The 23469-nt window shown below is 35.2% G+C and overlaps 1 protein-coding gene across 11 annotated transcripts in view; it reads right to left on the bottom strand.

Moving 5' to 3' along the window:
- Positions 1 to 23469, bottom strand: part of PALS1 (protein associated with LIN7 1, MAGUK p55 family member) — a 101928-nt gene that overhangs the window by 11988 nt on the left and 66471 nt on the right. For all 11 annotated transcript variants that reach the window (XR_016392202.1, XM_089907862.1, XM_089907857.1 and 8 more), the window contains 8 exons: positions 22442 to 22603; positions 20318 to 20395; positions 10633 to 10816; positions 7682 to 7753; positions 7256 to 7327; positions 4805 to 4972; positions 3566 to 3768; positions 1678 to 1788 (listed from right to left, as the gene is read on the bottom strand). Coding sequence is in view for 10 of the 11 variants with exons in the window: in XM_089907862.1 (XP_089763988.1) it covers positions 1678 to 1788; positions 3566 to 3768; positions 4805 to 4972; positions 7256 to 7327; positions 7682 to 7753; positions 10633 to 10816; positions 20318 to 20395; positions 22442 to 22603 (1050 nt within the window). In the remaining variant the exon portion in view is untranslated. The remainder of the gene's footprint in view (positions 1 to 1677; positions 1789 to 3565; positions 3769 to 4804; positions 4973 to 7255; positions 7328 to 7681; positions 7754 to 10632; positions 10817 to 20317; positions 20396 to 22441; positions 22604 to 23469) is intronic.

Here is a 23469-nt window from a genome sequence, read left to right as displayed (position 1 = left end):
CTCCAGGAGACACTTTGTGCTAAAAGATTAAAAATGGATCACGTCATGGACATAGTTTATACCATAACCCGGATACACTCCCATGGCTCGGACCACAGAAATCGGTGCTGTGTTTAATCAGTTAGACGCACAATATGGAAACATGTTCTGCTCTATGGAACTTAAGTGGCTGAATTGTGGTGTGGTCCTAAGGCAGCTTTTTGAACAGTTGGAGGAAACTGACTTTTTCATGTCTTCTAGAGGAAAATCTGAGCCTCAGCTTACGAGCAAAGATTGGGTCAGAGACTTAACCTTTTTGGTTGACATTATTATAACATATCTAAACATGCTGGATATTTCTCTGCAAAGGCGTTCACAAGTGGTGACACAAATGTATGATTCAGTTGGCTCCTTCCTAGTGAAATTTTGTCTTTGGTAGACTCACTTGGGAAGGAACAACTTGGCCCACTTTCCTACGATGAAATTAGTTTTTGAAAATGAAAATGACAGCCTGAACTACATTCCCCAAATTAAAGAGTTGAAGACTCAATTCCAAAAAACGTTCTCTGACTTTTCCAACTTTATGAGAGTGAACTAATCTTGTTTAGTTCCCCTTTCTCAATTAGTATTAATAATGTGAATAAAGAGCTACAAATGGAAGTTACTGAATTGCAGGTCAACACTATACTGAAAGCCAAATATGATAAGGTCGGAATCCCAGAATTCTACAGATATCTTGGGAGGTTACCCTAAATATAAAAACCATTATGCAAAGATTCTGTCCATGTTTGGAAGTACTTATGTTTGTGAGCAGCTATTTTCTGCTATGAAACTAAAGAAAACTAAGTGTTGCTCAAAGTTAAAGGATTCAAAGATGAATTCTCTGCTGCATGTTGCAACACAAGATTCGCAGCCTCATGCTGACTGATATCTTGGGGCACAGGAAAGGAAGGCCAGATTTTGAATTTCAAATCTGAGGAGTAAATACATTATGGAACTTTGAATAATTATTTATATTTCCAAATTATATTTTTTCAATGCCAAATTTAAAGTACAATCTCTGGCATCATATGTCTGTACCTTATAACATATAAAATAAAATTTGACTATATTCTGGCAAAAAAAAAATAACTAAAAACATTTTTCCATTTCAGATCATACGAAAAGATCAAAGGCAGAAGACAAACAGAACATAAAATTTCAATGAGAAAAAAGAAGAGAAAAGCAAGAGGACTCAAGTTTGGCTCCTTGCGTATGTGGACTACCTGCAGATAAAAGTGGGTAATCCCTAAGAATCTGCTGAGAATATTTGGTGTGGGGGGAGGGTGTTACCTAATCCTTGTTAGAAAAAACATAGATCTGTGTGAAGAAGTGTAAGGAAGTTTTAAGAAATGCCAAAGGTGTATGTATTACTGTATGTATATATGGTAGGAATACATAAAACTGTATGTATTACTACCATACATTTGGGGTGATAATAGGGAATGTATGCGGAACAACAAGAGAAGCCCCCTGCTTTGGAGAGCTGCTGAAGTCCAACCAGAGGCAACTGTGGCAGTTTTGGGGAAAGTGATATGGCAGAAAGAATAATCCATTTGAAAGCCTAAGCTGATGTAGTTTTTAAGCACTGTGACATATTAAGCCATGACTGTTTCATGTTACTTTCAATGGAATAGTATGACAGTATAATAACTTTACCTTTGGATTCTTGCCCTCTTTGGCCAATAATGCCCGAAGTCTTTCTTGTGAAGGGGGTGCAATGAAGATAATATATGGTTTCAAGTCTGAGTTCCGGAGAGTCTTCAATGACTGTAAAGAAAAGATAGATCTTAACCATTCAATATAAGAATATATTGTGTACCTATAACACACACAGAATATTGGCTTACTCTTTATATGTAATGAAATAAAATTAATGAAGAATTACAACTATGTGATGATAAAATACCCTGCTAATAAGATCACACGCAGATTAAAATAACCATATTAAAAATCCGTTTTGAAGGAATTACAAATGAGCAGTCACCTTACCATGTGCCAGGGTCTAAATGCAAAAAGAACCAGAGAAAAACTTCACATACACATACAAAAGAAAATTCTGGAAAAGCACATCCAAGAAGAAAAAGCATACTGTCTGAATTAAGAGACTGTGGTTTTCACCTTGCCTTTGCATGAATGTGTGTCCCTAAATTGAAGCACTCTACAAAAATGGGGATTATTAGGGACATGTCCTTTTCTATCTTAAAAACAGTAATTAAGACAATATGCTTAACTACTCTAAGTTCTTTGGTAAATCTGTTAGCCAAAATAATATAAAGAATTCTGAAGGAATTTAGTAAAAACATCAATCCTTCTCTTAAGTCTGATATTTATAATTGAAACAGCAGAGACTAATAAGCTCTTTTGTTCACTAAAAAATAAAGAAAACCTAATTACTATTTCAGGAAAGCCATTTTGGAATCAATTCTCTCTCTCTTCTTTTTTTAAATAAATTTATTTATCTTTGGCTGCGTTGGGTCTTTGTTGCTGTGCGCGGGCTTTCTCTAGTTGTGGTGAGCGGGGTGCACTACTCTTCGTTGTGGCGTGTGGGCTTCTCATTGCGGTGGCTTTTCTTGTTGCGGAGCACGGGCTCTAGGCACATGGGCTTCAGTAGTTGTGGCACACGGGCTCAGCAGTTGTGGTTCATAGGCTCTAGAGCGCAGGCTCGGTAGTTGTGGTGCACGGGCTTAGTTGCTCCGCGGCATGTGGGATCTTCCCAAACCAGGGCTTGAACCCGTGTCCCCTGCACTGGCAGGCGGATTCTTAACCCCTGCGCCACCAGGGAAGTCCCTCAATTCTTAACCCCTGCGCCACCAGGGAAGTCCCTCAATTCTCCTTCATATACATCTCTTTAATTACCACTGCCTATGTCTCGTGAGTTGACATACACAGTAGGTTCCACCACATTAAGGAAAGTTTTACGCTAAAGCTGTACAATGTAGAAAAAGAAAAAAAATTCACAACAAACACAATCTTAAAAATCCCAAATTTCTAAAATTATTTTATTTTTAATGGAAATCTGAAAAGAAACTGTTAGTAATTTTTGAAGGTTTTCTTTTGTATGACAGATAATAGAACAGTGGACATTTCGTTAGATACAACCCAGCACTCATAATGATACTTACTAATATTTGAACTATGTCATTTAAAACCATAAAAATGACCTCTAATTATTCTAATTTTTCTCATATAAGAATCAGGAAAGGGAAATTCTTTTATAACCTTTAAAATACCAAAGTATTTTATAACCTTTTATAACCTTTAAAATACTAAAGTATATACACATTTACCAGCACTACAGCTACTGTATTTTAAGTTTCAGAAAACATGTACATGTGTATATATGTAAGTATGGAATATATGTATTTTCCCCTCAGAGGAAACTGAAAGAGATTTAGCAACCTAAATTCGTAGGGAATCAGTGTGAAAAAACTGTATGAGAACTTAATTAGGTCCTGTGGTTCTTGGACCAAAATACAGTTCCCACTAAAAATTACTCTGTGAAAAATGTCCTCAAGTTCAACACCCTAAACCAAAATAGTTTTACCTGTGTACGAAGACTTAAAAGACATATTTTGCCCGAGTTGATCACTTGCCGTACAGAATCTATGCTGGTTCCATACAAATTTTTCTCAAATTCACCATGCTCAATGAACTTTCCAGCTGCTACGTCTGCCTCAAATGCCTGCCGTGAAACAAAGTGGTAATCTCTACCGGCTACTTCATGGTCTCGCCGACTCCGAGTTGTATCTAGGCAAACAAAATGAGGTAAAAATAATGGACGTGGATCAGAGTAAGGATGAGGGATAATTCTGTTAGTCAGAAAAAATGTTTATTTTGTAATACAAATTTAAAAATAATGAATTAAGGAAATGTTAGACCCCCATGTGTTTAATTTAACATTGACTGGTTTTATTTCTAGATTGAGAAATGAACAAAACTGTGTTTTTACTATCTTAATAACCATTACCTTTAATATGTTTTATGCTTACACTCCAAATTACTTCATCTTGCATTTCATTTAAAATACTATCACTCTGGGGACCTCCCTGGTGGCACAGTGGTTAAGAATCTGCTTGCCAATCCAGGGGACACGGATTTGAGCCCTGGTCTGGGAAGATCCCACATGCCATGGAGCAACTAAACCCATGCGCCACAACCTACTGAGCCTGCACTCTAGAGCCCACAAGCCACAACTACTGAGCCCGCGTGCCACAACTACTGAAGCCCACGTGCCTAGAGCCCTTGCTCTGCAACAAGAGAAGCCACCGCAATGAGAAGCCCATGCACTGCAACAAAGAGTAGCCCCTACTTGCTGCAACTAGAGAAAGCCCACACGCAGCAACGAAGACCCAACGCAGCCAAAAATAAATATAAATAAATTTTAAAAGTAAAATAAGATACTATCACTCAGTTTTTCCATAAGATTAGGTACTATACAATCTTTAAACAGAACTTCTGTATTCAGAAATAATTAGGTCTAAATTTCTATCTTCTGCATCAGTTAAAAAAAACAGGAGCTGATTCCATACTGAGCAGGGCATTGTGAGAGGCCCAAATTGAAATTCATTTAGAACGTAATTAGTACCATACTCTTAGAGAAAATGTATATTTATCAAGAGTGACTATCTTTAATAGCAAATTCTCAAAAGATTTGGTTAAAACAAAGTTCCTCTTTCTTGGACAACACTCTTTTGATGAAATGGGTGAAAAACTTCCCTACACAGTTAGGTTCTAAGGTGGTAAGCTGAAAAGTACAGGAAAATGGGAATGCATCCAAACTTACGAGGAACTGCAGATGCAAAGCGGTCTTTCTCTTTGTTCATGAGCCTCTGACGCAATTCATTCTGGCCACAGTTCTGTGGACCAATCAAAATGACAGGTCTTTTCCTATTTGCTGGCTGATGATAAAGTGACATTTCCTCATAAGTTAAGATCTCTTCATTGTCATAATCTTTGAAAAAGAAAAAGTTAAGCCCTTCAGACAGAATTATTGCCATGTAATAAATATATACTCATAGATCTTTCAAAAAATTGAAAAAAAGCACAAGTTATTATCGTTAAAAATGCTTAACTTTTGGGATCAAGACAGTAATACGGAAAATCATGAGTATTTTCCCATGTCATTATATCCTTGCCAGGATTATGAAAATAAATCAAATAATATATTAATCCTTCTAGAAATGTTTATTGCTTCTTGTTTCATACTGTGTTTGAATGTTTAATACAATATAACTATACTGATTCATATCAAATAGCTAGTTTGCAGCCAATACTTTGACAGAGGGTGAGGCACCAAGGCATAAACTAATGAGAATAATATCTGTCATTTTTGTAAAATGGGGATACTAATACTTTAATTAGAGGGTTGGTTTAAGGAGAAGACAATGTATATGCTGCAAACAATACCTGGCATAGACAAACATTTACAAATAGTGCTGCAACTAGTGTTATCAGAGAAAGCTGGAATACTTTTCTGTGATCATATAACTTGAAAACACAGCATATCTATGCTATCCAACTTTCTACACTTATGTTTACTTTATCCTGGAATACTAATACTAACCTGAGATCATGATTCAAGAAGAGGTATAAATTATAACAGGTGGGGTAACATTCCTAAAGCCCATAATCCAGATGAAATCAGAGCTGTCAAGTGGTAAGAACAAAGGCAGACAACTAGTGACCTGCTATCTTCTCAATCATATTACTTCACCTAACTGGGTAAGAGCATCAGATGTGTAGTCAGACCGTCAGCTATAAGTTCCATGGGGGCAGGGGACCATCTTAATCTTGTCAGTGCTTAGCACAGAGCACAGAGCAGGAACTCAAACTCTAGTTGTTTAAACTCCAACTCAACCATGTATTAGCTGTAAGAACTTAAGCAGGCCACTTTCACATCTGAACTTGAATTCATTAATCTGTAGTCTCAAGGAATTTATTGTGAGAACTAAATGGATGAAGGTTACTGCCCCTGGAATAGAAGTTATTATAAATGATAGTTATTAATAAAAATGTTAATTATGATAACAGCACCATGAACAGAAATGTAATTCCTTCCCTTCTCAAAACGCTTTTCCCTCTGAAAAATCTAAGTTCCTTCTTCTAACATGTACAGACTGTGGAAGCATTTTGACTCACAGATGTAGATATATCATAATATAACAGCTATTAGAGCTGAACCAGTTAGTTTTAGTGTATTTCAAAAGATAAGCAGATATTAATCACTTACCCAAGTATAGAGGAAAAGATTAAAATTCCAATAAATCTTCTTAGCTACATAATCTATCAATTAGCATTAAGGATGTTTATTTTGGGAAAAAAATTTATTATAGTAGATGGAATCTCAGGTTTAGTTTTGTATCAAATTTTCCAATAATCTATAACATTTTATTTTCACTAGTTCAATTTATGCCACTTAAGAAATTTTCAAGGTATTGAGAGAATAAAAATAAGCCTTATAAATTGTGTAAGAAGTTAAAGACTCCCTTTGCTTTATTATTTGGCTTGTTTCTAATGTGAATTAAAGAAGGGGTAGCAAATTCTAAAGCCCATAAGGACCAACCAAGAAGGTAATGAAAGCACTAAATCAGGCTGGGTTTATAAAACATTGGATGTGGCGGAGACTGCTGAACTAAGTAGGTGCCCAGTATAAAGGCAAAAGCATATCATTCAGGTCCAGCAGACCAGTGTCATGTGGGAATATGAGCCCAGTGTTATTAGAGCTTTTGATTTTAAGAGAAGCTACAACTTAAAAATTTTTTAATCTTAACAATAAATTAAAATAGAACAGAAAACTCTCCTGTGTGCCTGACTCAGTCAGCAGGCTCTATGCAATGGCTTGCCTTGGTGACATGAGTTACTATAGACAAAATGTTCATTTTTTACTTAAAATACAACTACATTGTTAGAATTTGTTAGAAACATGTATTAATTTTGCAAATAAGGAGTTTAAGTAGGAAAAAATTTATGAGGAAACTATCAATATAACACTGTACATGGTAAATTGTACTATAATTTTTATACCAGTTTTTCTCAGAATTTAAAACTGTGCATTCCTCATAGGATTCCAAAAGAAAATAATTTCTGCTAAATGGCTTTATTAAGCACACATGTTACATTAAGAGGCCAAGACCAGAAATAAAATTCCCTGAAAATATCAATTTAATTTCTTTCAAGTGTTAGATATGGACCTCTTTGGGATATAAATACAACTATATCTGAGAGTGGAACTTACCATCATTTTTATTGGCATTATATAAAACCTTTTTCCTCTTCTTTTTATTCTTCTTTGCACACCATAGTTTTCCTGTTGAGAATAAAAAACGTAAGTATAAATGTGGTATTTGTTTCCTTGAATAAAGCTACATATTTCAAATAGAAGAACTCAAATAGTTTTAAATTTATAGACACATGTTACATTGTTCATAGAAGAACTATTTTTCAGAGAAGTAGTTATAATTTTCCATTAATCTCACATCACAGATAGATAATCTTTAATACTTAAATCCTCTCCTTCCTTTACAGTCCTAAGGTAATCAGTTTTGCTTCTCACATCACTCTTGCCATGAATACATCTTTCTTGACAGTTATGATATGTAAATCTAAACCTGATTCCAGATGAAGACCCAAGAAACCTCAATGTCAAATACAAGCGTCCAACCTGATTTTTCTGGCTCCTTATCTTCTTCTATGGTTTGCTTCATGGCTTCCCTTTGCTGCTGAAAGCTTTTCCCTAATAAGCAGAAAGGAAAAAGAGTAAAATAGTTAAGTCAAAAGTATAGAAGTATTTTTTTTTAAATCAAGGGACACCACCAGAAGTAACTCTTCATTTATATTCCCTTCTAAATCCTCCTGCCACCACATCAGAGTATGTCAACTATGATTATACGCTCCAAACAGTTAAAGTATTAAGTCTCCACCTTGCTCTCAATCAATCCTAGAACATGTATTACTGGACTATATATATCATCTATTAAAAAAGATAAATAACAAACCAGTGCTAGAAAACTTAATAGTTCAATTTTTACAAAGTTTTCATTTAGCATCTACTATGTGGAAAGCACTGTGCTGGATGTTACAATGGTTCTGATCATTTGAATTACTGCAAATCAAGCAAATTAATTCTAGGAGTTAACTTTCCAAAATAATATGTAAACAGTCACCAGTTTTTGATTCCAAGACAGCATTCAACATATTCCCTTGCATTTATCATTTTCAATCCCTCTTTTTCTTTGTATGTATGTATATGCTTTAAAGATTTTTCATTTCTACCTTAAGCTACCCATGATACAAATAAATGAAAAACCTATTACATTTTTCCTCTCAGGATTAAGATTTTAATATAGGAGGCTTTCAAGGTTTCTGATTTTCATGTTCTTTTCAGACATCTACCTTAGAATCAAATATATTTTTTTCCTGAAGGATAAAAGTGGCTTTAGTTAGAAAATTCTGAATTAGAGTTCTACTTTTATATTTAATTTTTATATTTAATTCTTTCCATTTCAGGCCAGAGATTCTTAAAAATCAATAAGCAAATTCCATCTATGATGTTGGGATAATCTGTTGAACTTAGTGCATTTTATAAGAGCACAAGCAAAAACAGTATTGAGTTTGATATACATAAAAAGCATTAAAAGAAATCAAGTTATCTCCAGAAGCTGTACAGATTGTGTTTCTAGATAAAACAAGTAGCTATGACTATAGGGAAATTTTTAAGAGCACTAAATCTTTTAAAAAAGTATTTGACTTCAACAGATTTAGAAGAAAAAGAACAAAATAATTTAAATAATTTACATATTAAAATGTTTTAAAACATTACAGTAATGTACTGCTATGGCACATTTTTATAGTACACACATATGTAGACTGTTTTTGAAATAGAAGCAGACATTAGTGGGAGATGGACATTATAACCTCTTAGAAATCCTTCTGACAGAAAACCGTCAAACTCAAACTAACGTGGGTCCATTTATTTGTCCTATAAAAAGACTTACAAATGGTATCATTAAAACTTCCTTGATTTATCTATATATTTTCAGAAACTCAATGTAATCAATCAGTCAATAGATATTAGTTCTAAGTATTTATGGGCTAAAGCTGACATGGTGAAAGATATCAAATTGATATCTGGCACAAGCACTACGAACCATAATGGCTGCCCAGTACCCCAGGATTCTAGAGGAATGTTCCTGTAACCGTTACTGTGAAGAATCAAGGGTATAGTACCATCCTCTGAACTTAATATACGAAGCCCATTCCTCCTTCCTTGATATACGGGTCAGTGTACACAGAATCCCCGGCTTTGGGGTTTTAAAGCAGATGATTTGTGCCTGTGACTTCATTATACACATAATGTATTACTTGTAGTCACATTCACTGTAAGCCAAATTCTATAGCCAGATCTGTTATGCTCAAAATCTTAAGGTTTAATAGGAGGTATAATCCCGAAAAAATGTTATAGGCAAAAGTCAAGGCTTGGAAGAGTTTAAAAAAAAAAAAACAGCCTTAGAAGGTCTAATTCAGAAGCATCAGTTCTGGCAGAACTATTTTTAAAAACCACCTATTTATTAATTTAGCAGATACTGCCCTAAATTTAAAAGAATAAGTAAGATGTAGTCACTGGCCTAGAAGTTTACAAACTGAGAATATCCAGTACAAAGTACTGTAACAGACAATTCCATGTAAGTATTATAAAGTAGGGCACGCAAAAAAAGAAAAAAAAAACCTATTGTTTTACATTAATGTATAATTAAAGTATTAATGGATATGCTTTAAAGTCAAATATGGAAGAGAAGCTTATCTCAGTGCCTTATACAGTGCTGATATAACAGTATTTTTTGAGTGAATAAGCCGATGAATTATCACTTTATTCCCATTTCATCATTCTGTAAGTATTCCTTTGCCTTCACTAGTATCTTATACTTTCCTTGGTTCTGTTTCCCTCATTCCACCATACCCACATCCTGGGAACTGCAGGAACAATTTGTAGGAAAAATTACATCTATACACTTCATTCCATTAAGCATCATCTTCACTCTTCAGAAGAAATATGTTCCCTTAAAATCTTTATGTCCAATGTGAGCTAAAGTTTTATTTTAGTATAGTCTAAATTAGAGAGTCTTCTTCAATGAAAAGTTGGGGGCATCCTATTTCCACCCTAAGATATCTTAGGAGAGATAAATTCAGTAGTCTTACTCTCCTGATTCCTTATAAAGTGATGCATCTTCACAAATTCCTCTTTAGATATCAAGTTTGATGCTCCAGTTGATGATAATCTCCTGTTATAGTATAAGTTTTGTTGCCTTGATGCTTTTGTTGTTCAATACAAGTTTTGTTGCCTTGAAAACAGGGTAGTCTCAATGTACCTACAGTGAATGTAGTACAACATGGGATTGGCTGACGAGATTATATCGTAATTCCATTCTAAAGCCCAACAAATTGGTTAATTTATATTCAAGATACTTATGTTACAGATACAACATAAAAATCAACGACATGAAAAAGTATTTACATCATTTTTTAAAAGGCATGAAAAAGTGAGTTTTTCTCTTTGAAGATTTGTATTTTAAATGTTTTTTTAAACTTTGTACTTTCTACTATACTGTCTCTTACCTGGAACAAGCCCAGCTAGAGGCTGATTATCTTCATCCCCTTCCCTGTAGGCCTGCCACCAATTTGGATCTTCTTGACTGATTACATGAAGTATATCCCCTTTTTGAAAAGACAGACCTAACTCTCGACATGGAACATAAGGGTCATCTGAGGGGTCATAGTCAAAATGAGCCTTTACATGGATCTAAAAGATAAAAAGGGTAAAAGTAAGAACAACAATAATGAAATGGCAACACAAAATCTTCAGCATAAATATAATTAAAATGTTTCATTTTTCATTAGTGCAAAGATATTATGAATTGAAAGAAGGGAGGTTAGTTTAGTAACTGTATTTTGGGAGCAGAATTTTCCCAGACTCATCTGTTTTCTTCAGTTAAGACAGTCCTGTTGATTGCAAACATGTACAAGAGTATGCAAAACACTGCACTGTTAGCTGCTAACAAGCTGAGGTGCTAAGGGGCCTCAAAGGTTTGATAGAAGCAGAAGGAATGTAATAGAGACTCCCTCCCCTTCCATTCCTGACCTGTGAAAACAATGACTCTGCAGTAAGGTATGTAATTTCTAAACCACTACTACCACGAAAGGTAGACTGTAAACCTCACCACATCTGTCATCTAAGCAGGTGAGTGTCAGTTTCCCTGGTGCCACCATCCAGGGAAACTGTTCTTGACCACACTGTCAGTGCGACTGTGCCTTAATCTCTTTCAGAGTTTCTTCTAAAGGGATATGTTTAGGGTTCATAAATAATGACACCCTAAACTGCTAAAATTATCTAAATCAAGTGTATAATCATTCCTATCGTGTTCTATACATAGGCTTTATTACTAGTGGTATAAGTTAAAATTTTTGTTAACTGTGTTTTTGCATATCTAAAACCTGTTAACGCTCTTAGCACTAAAGGTAAGAATTCACATGAACCTTACTGAAAGCTAAGTTATTTCCGATGCTATTTTCTTCAATATATTCTATAAGATAAAGAAAGTATTCTTACTTCTTAGGAGGTATAAAGGAATTAATATTCTCTTTAACTCCCCTATCTGTACTTTTTATCCAAGCTGGTCAAATGGCATGTAGCATTTTCCAAAATCTGTAAGAAGCCCATTTTCATCTAACAAAATCCTACACCTATTTTCAATGAGTTTTTCTGCCCCACATAGGTTATATTTCAGGTTTGGGCTCAGTGAGCCAGGCACCTGATTGACAGCCTAAGAATTTTATAATTCTGAGTTCTTTTCTATCCAACTGTTGTTTGACTTTCCTTAAGCCTTTTACCCTAACCATGACTGAGGCCACCAATCATAAAAATAATACTGGTCTGCTTCAAAAACTATTTTATGAGAAAACACTATCTTTTTTCAGCTCCTGAAACACTTAAAAAATTGACTATTCTCAATCAATAATGAGAATATATGAAATCTGATAAAATACTTTTAAAGCGCTATATATATAATACATATCCCTCCATTATAATAACCAAGAATCCTCATGAAAGCAACAGCCTCTTTCAGAAATTTTGAAGGTATCTTTAGATAAAGAATACTGTATTTTTTAATTTCAGAAAAATATTTTACTGCTATAAATATGAAATGAGGAAATCTAAGTCTCAATATACAAACAGCAACACTGAAGTAAAGCAAGTGATTCAGTTAAAAATACAGAACTTAAATGCTAGTCTGCTTTTTGGGGGGTAGCTTTTCATTGATGTACTACATAAGTTCAAATAGTACACAAAATCCTAAATGTATAGCTCAATTAATTTTCATAAACAAAACAAACCTGTGTAACCAGCACCCAAATCAAGAACCAGAATATCACCAGCACCTCAGAAGCCCCGCCTCACGTTCCTTTCAGTCACTAGCCATGCTATGTCCTCCAAGGATAAACATCACCCTGATTTCTAGCATAGATTAATTTCCCTGTATTTTACTTCATATAAATGGAATCACATAGTACACACTCTTGGATTAAATATGTTTAAGATACCTCACTCAATTTAACAGTGTTCTGCTGCATTACAACTGGAGTGTGCCCGAAGCAGCCTTATTCTTGATATGAAAAACAGACTTTTTAATAAAATCTTGAAAACTTTTGTCAGTTAAAACCAAAAATGAATTTTAGAGAGTTACAGGGTAGTAGTGAGTCAAAACAGTTGAGAGACTGGGTAAAAAGACTATACATACAATTCTGTAACCCTGGCATGAGGTCTCTAATCTATAGGATGATTAAAAAAAAAATCTCTGCTTGAGTACCATCCCTGTTAATCAATAATGCTTCTACATCTGTTTAAATTGTTGCTTTGTAGTCAAACAATCTTAGCAATCTGAACATGAAATTATAGGCATCATTTATGGTGGTGGAGAGATCATTTTATTATCAGGCTTTTCAAAGATGCATGAAATCAGACTACTTGTCAGCCTGATGGATGATTTTATCAAATCACTTTCTGAAATCGATACCCAGCATGTTGTTTTCAAACTGTTTTTCTCAGAACACCTGCTAGGATGTTTATTAAAATACTGACTTCTTATGCCACATCTCAAACTTTCAGACTCTGTATTTTAATTATGTTCCTTGGATAATTGTTACATACATGCTGTTTAAGATGTACCCTAAAATCTCAGGGAACTACTACCCTGAGGGAAACTAAATAGACCAGTGAGGACGCTGTATCTAAGTCTATGACCTTTGCCAGAGGCCAAACAAAATCACCCAGAGATGCTTTTCTCCCTACTCTGCTTAGGTCTTACCTCTTCACTATTCAGATTTAGTTGGTTTGGAATGAGGCCCCTCTTTGTGCAGGCTGGGAAGAGGAGTAAAATTGAGAGCAAAGTTTATTTCATATCAGGGAAACTAACCATATGACTGAGTAAAAGTCTGAGTATTGACTTGACATGTACTATGTGACTTCTATCTATATATAGGCATACCTTGTTTTATTGTGTTTCACTTCACTGCATTTTGCAGATACAGTGTGACTCACTTTATTGCAGTGGTCTGGAATCTAACCTGCAATATCTCTGAAGTATGCCTGTATTCCACTGCAATTCTTATCAGCTCTAGAAGTTATCTTCAGCAATCTTTCCTCTTCAGCTCTGTAAGTGGCTAATTTATTTCCTTTCCCATACAAAAGAAAACAGAGTCCTTTTCAAGTGAAGGAGAGATGCCGACCCCTATAGGAAAGCTCCAGGGTTTAACAATGCTGTAGTATCACTACAATGTATCTGACCAAAACAATGTCTGATTTCTAATCCAAACAAAACCATCTGTTTAAACTTTAAATTACAGGGCTGTTTAGACACAATTATCTTCCAGTCCAACATTTTTCTCCTTGCCCCTTTTTTTTAAGCACATTTGAAATCCTAATGATGGGAGCACAGTAAAGGAATAATAATTCATTAATTTATTTACATCTTTCCTAAGGGATTCAATGCTCAAAAATAATTTTTCCTTGTAATTTTTATTTCTGTATTTCTTATTATACTAGACTTATCTCTAACTTTTAAAATTACTTACAGAAGAGAAAATAGTGAAAGTGTGTCTTCTTTTGTCTTTGGCCTAAACTTTACCATAAGGCAGATTATAAAACTAAGGGCAGCATCAAGAAAAGCCTTTGAGTGTCAAGCAACAGTTTTCAAATTCCTTCTCCTCATCCTGAGATTCCTCCTCTCCGATGCCCATTCAAGAAGGCATATCTTTATTATTTGTTCTCTTCCATTTTTAACAGGAGAAATTTGGGATATCTGTGGGGCATCCAGTTAATGGTTAGTAGTAGTAGGCTGACAAAAATATGAACCTTAGGGTAACAGCAAACTTAATAGAGCAACTGCCCTAACCTGAAAAGGGATGTCCATCTAATACACTGTACACTGAAATTTTCAATATTTTTTCATCTTCTGATAAAATATTTATAAAAATTTTATTGCATTATAAAATTACAGATCTTCTTCCAAATGAGAAAAAATTAAGATGAAAATTATATTATACATTTTATACCTCTAAGAGAAAAGTAAGTATACTGGATGGCAGTGGTTCTCAACCTTTCCTTTCAACCCAGTTATCTTCATAGGCTACGAACAATTCTTAACCTATCATTTTTTAAAATCTGTAGAAGTTTTTGCAAACACATAAAGTACATATAAACAGACTGTTCCCCTGACCTGATTTCCCCACAATAAATACAACTATGGCCCAGATCTCTCCTTAGAATTCCAAAATGATATATTCTATTCTATGCATTCGATATCTCTACCTGAATGCCTCTCAGGTATCTCAAATCTATAAAATAAACCTTTGGATTTTTCTCCCCAAACCAGTTTTTCCTCCACATTTCCTGTTAGTAAGCACCACCACTATCCACCCAGTTGTTCGAGCATCCTTGCTTCTTCCCTATCCTTTACTCTCCACATTCATTACAAGGTCCTGTCATTTCTACTTCAGAACATATAGCCTGATTCATATTCTCCACTGCCACTGCTATCATCGAAATTTATAAGTCAACATCATACTTTATAATGGCTTCGGCAACAGTTTCCTAAATCTCCTTGCTTCCATTATTCGCTCTACTAATCCAATTTCCACCCAGCAGCCACATGTGTTTTGTTTTTAAATACAAATCACACCATGTTACTGTATTTGAAATGCAAACTCCCTGCCACGGCCAAGAAGACTTACTTGACCTGGCCCTATCTACCTCTCAAGACTCATCTCTTAGAATTCCCTCCTCACCGTTCTACTCTCCTACTTGCTCCATTCCTACAGGCTTTCCAAACACAAAGTTCTTTAGAAATTATACCTGGAAGCCCTTCTGGTAATTAACAGGCCTGGCTTCATCTCATTCTATAGGTCTCAGCTTCATGTTGTCTCCTCCAGGAGGCCTTTCCTGCCAACCTTATATAATCAATCCCACCTCCTTTTATTCTCAGTGTTCAAATTCTATTGATTTCCATCTTATCACTTACTGCAAACTATAATTAATGTCATGTTCATTATTATAAAGCTAGCACTTATTAGCACAGTGTCCTAGTACACAAAAGGGATCAAGTAGATAATCACTGTGAGGAAAAAAACTATTTGGGGCCCATAATATTTCAATTATTAATACCACTGGCCTAGTGGCTAATTCTATGGTTTGTATCCCTGAACTGTGATTTTAGTATCCTCCTAAGTCTTTAAATTCCCCTAAAACTACATCTTTCTCCCATACTCCCAGCCCAGACCCCCAAAATCAAGAGACTTCAGTCATGCTCCCAGCATTATTAGAGTTATCAAGTCTCCTACAGATAGAAGAGATCCTACCTCAATTTCAAATACTGAAGTCTCATAATATGCTTTTATTATACTCAAAATCCAGACTCACTATCGTATCATATAGCTACTAACAGGTTAATTCATCCACAGTTACAATTTTCTATCACGGTATTGTAATTATTTTCTTTGGACTGATAATAAACAGTAATACAGAAACCTTCTAACATTTAGTAGCTTTGTGGGACAGTACCTGTTATATTACACAGCAGTTAAGAGCAAAAGTTCTGGAATAGGCATGGGTTCTAGTCCTGGCTCAGTCACTCACCAATAGTGGGCTTGGGCAATTAACTTGACCTTTCTAATTCTAGTTGCAATGCTTGTTAAATGGGAGTAATAAAGATAGCTATACTTAAAAGGGATACTATAAGGACTAAATGAGATAACACATGTAAAACAATTAGTATTGTGCCTGGCACAAAGTAAGTAATCATAATGATAGCTAACACTTATTGGACAATCAATAATCTCTGAATTTTCTAGTGCATATTCCATCACTAATAACTAGTGTGATCCCCTACATTTCAATTTACTCCTGTTTATATTTGGGCATCGGACTAGACGAAAAAAGTGCCTTTGGCTCAAATATTCTATTTCCTCCCTTCAATATTATTTCAATTATATTGTGAAATAATCTAAAGTTGTACACAACTTTTCTTTTAGTCAATGCGGGGAGAAGGTAACTGCAGTTTAAACAATGTATATGTTTCCTCAGACAAATGTGCCAGTAACCTAGGAAGCTAAACTACAAAGGTGTCAAGACTTTTGTCCACTGCAACCAATGGAGCAGCCCCTGGCTGCTATGTGTGATACAAAAGAAACTTACCAAATAAGGGAGTACTTCTCCTGACACAGCTTAGTCTTGCCATTTGTAATGTTATAATTCAGCAAGTGATTACGATGGAGTTTCAGATAACACCTATTTTGTTATCTTAAATGCATATTTCTTTCTAACATCACAAAACATACATCAGAATGATAACCTTTTGTTGCTCTTACTAGATACCGACCTGTACCATAATTACGCTTAGTAAGTTGGTTCTAATTAAACTCTATTATGAAAAAAGATATACGCACCCCAGTGTTCATAGCAGCACTACTTACAATAGCCAAGAAATGGAAGTAACCTAAATGTCCATCAACAGATGAGTGGATAAAGATGTGGAACATATACAATGGAATACTACTCAGCCATAAAAAAGAATGAAATAATGCCATTTGCAGCAACATGAATGGACCTAGAGATTATCATACTAAGTGAAGTCAGAAAGAGAAAGACAAGTGCCATATGGTGTCACTTATATGTGAAATCTAAAATATGATACAAATGAACTTATTTACAAAACAGAAACAGACCCACAGAGGTAGAAAACAAACTTACGGCTACCAAAACAGAAAGGGGGTGGGAGAGAGATAAATTAGGAGTTTGGGATTAGCAGATGCAAACTACTATATATAAAATAGTTAAACAACAAGGTCCTACTGAATAGCACAGGGAACGATAATATCCTGTAATAAGCCATAATGAAAAACAATATGAAAAAGAATAGATAGATATCTGAATCACTTTGCTGTACACCAGAAACTAACATAACATTGTAAATCAACTATACTTCAATTTTAAAAAATGGTTATTTCTTAAAATCACTAATCCCATATAAAATTATTCTGCATATGCCAAATAAAATTATGATATACTATCACTGTTTTCCTTGCGGAAATCTTCCATGCGAGCATTAATAATAGTAGTTCATTTCAAACCTGTTTAAGTTTGATAAAAACTTTACAAGAGATATTGCAATTGAGAGTTCTTCTCAATGAAAGGAGGAAATGAAGGGAAAAAAAATATTGCACACCATTTCTATTTTGAAAACACCTCTACCCGTCAAATGCTGTATTCTAAAAGGGATAAGCCTAGCATCTTTTCTTTTCCTTTCTCTCCCTTTCTTGTTAAAGTCATATAAGTAAGCAAATATTCCAACCTTCTTCTGTTGTGTCTCCTCACACTGCATAGCCACTTTTGAAGTTCAGGGCTTGCTCATGGGAGAGATATGTGGGAAAGGATAGTGTACTGAGAATAAGGCTGTTGAAACTCAAAGACAAACTATTTCCTCATTTCTCTTCCTACAAAGAACTTTAAACAGAAGGAAGGTTGCAAATGCAACACTGACTTCAATATGTTCCAATAAAGGGAAAAGATGGAACGACAGCCAAAATATAAAGCATAACTGTGATGAAATATTAAGAAAAAAATGAAACTGCGTTCCCTTTCAAATTGTTATGCTTGTACAAAAATTAAGAATAGTAACAGATGCAATACATCAGGCTACCATGTTAATCCAGCACACTGAAGTCTATGACTTTTTAACAGCTTTATTGAGATATAATTCATATGCTATACAAGTCACCCATGTATACACTTGGGTGGTTTTTAGTAAATTTAGAGTCGTGCAACCACAAACAATTTTAGAACATTTTTATCAAAGCCCTACTGATTGGGAATCACTCTTATTCCCTCCTAAATCCCCACCCTTTCACCTAAGTAACTACTAATTTACTTTCTGTCTCTATGGACTTACCCATTCTGGACATTTTATATAAATGAACCCAATACACAGCCTTTTGCGAATGGCTTCTTTCACTTAGCATAACTTTTTCAAGGTTCATCCACGTTGTAGCAATATATCAGTACTTTATTCCTTTTAACTGCCAAATAATATCCCATTCTTATGGCTATACCATATTTTGTTTTCCATTCATCAGCTGGCAAACATCCGAGTTGTTTCTACCTTCTGGCTACTATGAAAAATGCTGTTTTGAACATTCATGTACAAGTTTTTGAAAAGAGGTATGTCTTCAGTTCTCTTAGGATCTATACCTAGGAGTGGAATTGCTGGATCATATGGTAATGAAGTCTGTTTTTTACTATAGCTAGAGTATTTAAGAGTTGTGCATACTTTGTAAAAAGCACTTTTTCCCACTACACTAAGCATATTTAAGTTAAATAAGCCCACCTATACTGACAGAAAAAGACAAAGCTGAACATTGTAAGTCATAAAAATTCTGAAAAAGAAGTATTTTCTATTTTTTTACTTTTCAGAGTTCACTAACTCTGAAATATTAATATGTCATATTTATTTAAATAAAATCTACTGAATTTACCTGTTTTTACTTGAGTGCAAGAAATATTTAGAGTGACATTTCTGATGCTCAAATGATAAACATCACTGTGCATGCTTTTGTTTGAGGTTTTCAATTCCTTGGTATTAATGAGCTGAAAACTTATATCCACACAAAAACCTCCACAGGGGTGTTTGTTCATAGCTACCAAAACTTGGAGGCAACCAAAATGTCCTTCAGTAGGTGTGTGGGTAAACTGTTGTATATCCAGACAATGGAATATTATTCAGTGCTAAGAAGAAAGGAGCTATCAAGGTATGAAAAGACATGGAGGACTTAAATGCTTACCACTAGAGAAAAAAAGCCAATTTGAAAAGACTACATACTGTAAGATTCCAACTATATGACATTCTGGAAAAGGTAAACCATCGCAGTCAAGACAGTGTGGTTGCCATGGGTTGGGGGGAGGAAGTGATGAATAAGCAGAGCATAGAGGATTTTTAGGGCAGTGAAACTATTCTGTACGTTACGATGGTAGATATATGAAATTATACATTTGTCAAAACTCATAGGATGTACAACACCGAAATTGAATCCTAAAGTAAACTGTGTACTTTGGGTAATAATGAAACCATCAATTCACCAATGTAACAGATACACTACTCTGGTGTAGAATGTTGATAGCAGGGGAGGTTGCACATGTGTGAGAGTGGGAATTATGTGTGAACTCTACTTTCTGCTCAATTTTGCTGTGAACCTAAAACTACTTTTTTTTTTTTTCTGGCTGCATTGGGTCTTTGTTGCTGCATGCAGCCTTTCTCTAGTTGTGGCAAGTGGGGGCTATTCTTTGTCGTAGTGCGCGGGTTTCTCATTATGGTGGCTTCTCTTCTTGCGGAGCACGGGCTCTAGGCGTGTGGGCTTCAGTAGTTGCAGCACACAGGCTCAGCAGCTGCAGCACGTGGGCCCTAGAGTGTGTAAGCTTCAGTAGTTGTGGTGCGCAGGCTCAGAAGTTGTGGCTCGCGGGCTCTAGAGTTCAGGCTCAGTAGTTGTGGCGCACGGGCTTAGTTGCTCCGTGGCATGTGGGATCTTCCCAGACCAGGGATTGAACCCGTGTCCCCTGCATTGGCAGGCAGATTCTCAACCACTGTACCACCAGGGAAGTCCCCTAAAAATCCTCTTAAAAAATAAAGTTTGTTAATTAAGAAAAAAGTAAACAGTAACCATCAGAAAATAAATAATGAACATTAAAAAAGTCACTTACTACTGTTTCCTTAGCAGGAGGAGGCTTGATCTGTTGACTGGGAATCAGAACAAATGTCAAAGTACCATGCATATCAGACTGTAACAGAAAAAGTACATTATTTTAAAAAGCTGTATTTATGAAAATCATTCCATGATCTTATGATCAATAGTCCCTAAACTGGACTATTCTGGAACTCCAAGGAGACTTCAAAATAAAAAATTGGAAAAGATGAATCCCATTTTATCAGGAAGCACAAATTATGCCTTTCGTGGACTCCATCATAGAGCTACCTAGGAATATGACATTCTGCAATTTTGGTCCTCTCGTCCACTGGGAAAAGCCACTTAGCCCATAAGTCTTGGGTTTTTATCTTCCATTAAGTTTAAGTTTGGAAGATTCCACAGTGAAGGACTGGAAGACACTGCAGCACTTCAGGGTCATCTACTCTGACATATATCGATTTTAATACAGTAGAATTTGAAATAGTAATTTTACTAGGATTAGAAAAGCGATACAAGTACACAAATATTCTTACTTCCCAGATGCTTTGTCTCTGTCATTCATTCTATTTTATAACTGTATAGTCTTACTACTAGGTTCTCAATTATTTTCCAGTACAGTCGGCCCTCCGTATTCATGGGTTCCATATCTGTGAATTCAACCAACCGCGGATGGAAAAAAATTCCAGAAAGTTCCAAAATGCAAAACTTGATTTTGCCACCTGCAAACAGCTATTTACTTAGCATTTACATTGTATTATTATAAATAATCTAGAGATTATTTAAAGTATACTGGAGGATGTATGTAGCTTATATGCAAAAACTATGCCATTTTATGTAAGGGACTTGAGCACCCATGGATTTTGGTATCCATGGGGGCCCTGGAACCAATCCCCCATGGATACCAAGGGACAACTGTATACCACTGCCCACCTTGCTCAGCTACCTCCAGCCTAGACAGTAATCACACTTATGGTCCTGAGATAGCAGGGAGCAGTACTCAATCTAGAGACAGCAGCCAGTAAAACAAGGGCTAAGAACAATGACCACTGGCACTTTGTGCTATCAAAGCAATGAATGGCACTGGGTGACAATAAGGATGTGAGGATGTTTTCTAGATTCTTCAGTAGACGTCAGCAGATAGGAGAGATTTTAATGTAACAACTGATATTAAGTAAATAAGAATATAAATCTGATTGATGGGTATATATGAAGTGATCATAAATCACCCTCAGAAGTTGGCTCTAAATGGCCTCCTGATTATACCACCACTGTCTAGCAGGACTTTCTATGATGACGGAATTCTGATCAGTGGACTGGAATTGCAGAATGCCATATTCCTAAATCTACACCTTCATATGATAGCCATTAGTAACATACGCTTCTTGAGCATCTGAAATGCAGCTAGTAAGAATGAGGAACTGAATTTTAAATGTTACTTAAATAGAAATAACTAGCACATGTAGCTAATGGTTATTATATTCAACAATGTAGATCTATACCACTGCTATTATCTAATATTGCTAAGGAAACAACAATCAATTGTAGGTAATAAAAAACCAAAATAAGGGCTTCCCTGGTGGCGCAGTGGTTGGGAGTCTGCCTGCCAATGCAGGGGACATGGGTTTGTGCCCCGGTCTGGGAAGATCCCACATGCCGCGGAGCGGCTGGGCCCGTGAGCCATGGCCACTGAGCCTGCGCGTCCGGAGCCTGTGCTCCGCAACGGGAGAGGCCACAACAGTGAGAGGCCCACGTACCGCAAAAAAAAAAAAAAAAAAAAAAGAACATAAAATCATGAGGGTGTGAACTTTGTTTTGTTACTGTTTCCCTAGCAGCTAGCACACAGTAGGCATTTAATACATGTATTTTTGAATGAGTTATTATTAGTGATTTCAGAGGCGAACAAAATATACCTGGTAGTAATAAAGAAAAAAAAATCAGCAGCACCTCCACCCCCACAAGAATAAAATTCTACTAATAAATATTGTGGAAACAATTATACCATGGGAAAATTGTGCTAGAAATTGTATAGAGATCTTAACAGTTATTTTTAAAATGCTTTTTAAATATTTTATTCTGAAGTCCAATAACAAAGGAGGCTTTTGAGAGTCTATCAATTATTCTTCTACACGGGGCAACTTACCAACAAGTCAAAAACCTCATTGACATCTTTCCCCCGAATTTCAATGCCATTGATCTCCAGAACTTCATCCCCTTCATGTAACAGACCACTTTTTTCTGCAGCACCTCCTTTTACTATCCGACTAATGATGACAGAATCCATTTCATTACGAACTGTAGCACCCTTAAAAAAATTCAATAGCCAATATTGAAATAAAAATGCAATTTTTGGGTTCAACATGTACTCATTTTTTAATTTTTATTTTTGTATTCAACAATTCTAGCCTTCAGTTATCTTGAGAAAAAAATGTATTTACACAGCTAGAATAATCATGGCAATTAGGTTTGAAAGCTGATCATTTCCCCCACATTTTGTGCTTCAGAAGCATTCCATTCGTTAAAATTCTAAAATCAGGCTTTTGAAGCATACAACAGCATAAAAATGCACTTGTTCAAGAACAATGTGAAAGCCTATAATCAAATTTGTTCTCTATATGCTGGATGCTATTCAAATGGTTATACTATATTTAGGTATAATTAGTGAACATGACTTGTAACTAAAAGTCTTTTTAAATTCAAAATATCATTAAGAGATGAATACTAATCTGGTTAATTATCAAAATATTAAATATGATAGCTGCATCCAATTCACATTAAAATGTATTAAACATCAATATTTATTATACAAATTGGAAGTACAACTGCAATATATACACTCAAAAACTGGAAATATGAAATACAGAATAAAGCTTGAAATTAGATAGTTTGTAACACTTTTCTCCTGAACTTTTATTTTAAAATTTTGTCATAACATTCCCAATTTCTTTCTTTCTGGTTGGGAAAACCTAGTTACATAAAATTCCCTTTAATAAAATACAGTCCCTATTTCATATACCACACTGTGCAAGACAATTTGAGAACTTAGGATTCAAAAATATTTCTCTGAAAATAAAGAAAATTAAGTCAATGATAGCAGACTAACAGAAAAACGTTCTACATATAAAAACTACAAAATATTAACATTAAACAATGCATACTTCTAAGTATATG

This window comes from Delphinapterus leucas, chromosome 2, assembly GCF_059928025.1.
Source record: "Delphinapterus leucas isolate spDelLeu-1000000601 "Yukka" chromosome 2, BTC_Dleu_Yukka2, whole genome shotgun sequence".
NCBI lineage: Eukaryota > Metazoa > Chordata > Mammalia > Artiodactyla > Monodontidae > Delphinapterus > Delphinapterus leucas.
This window is presented reverse-complemented; position numbering and strand designations above follow the sequence as displayed.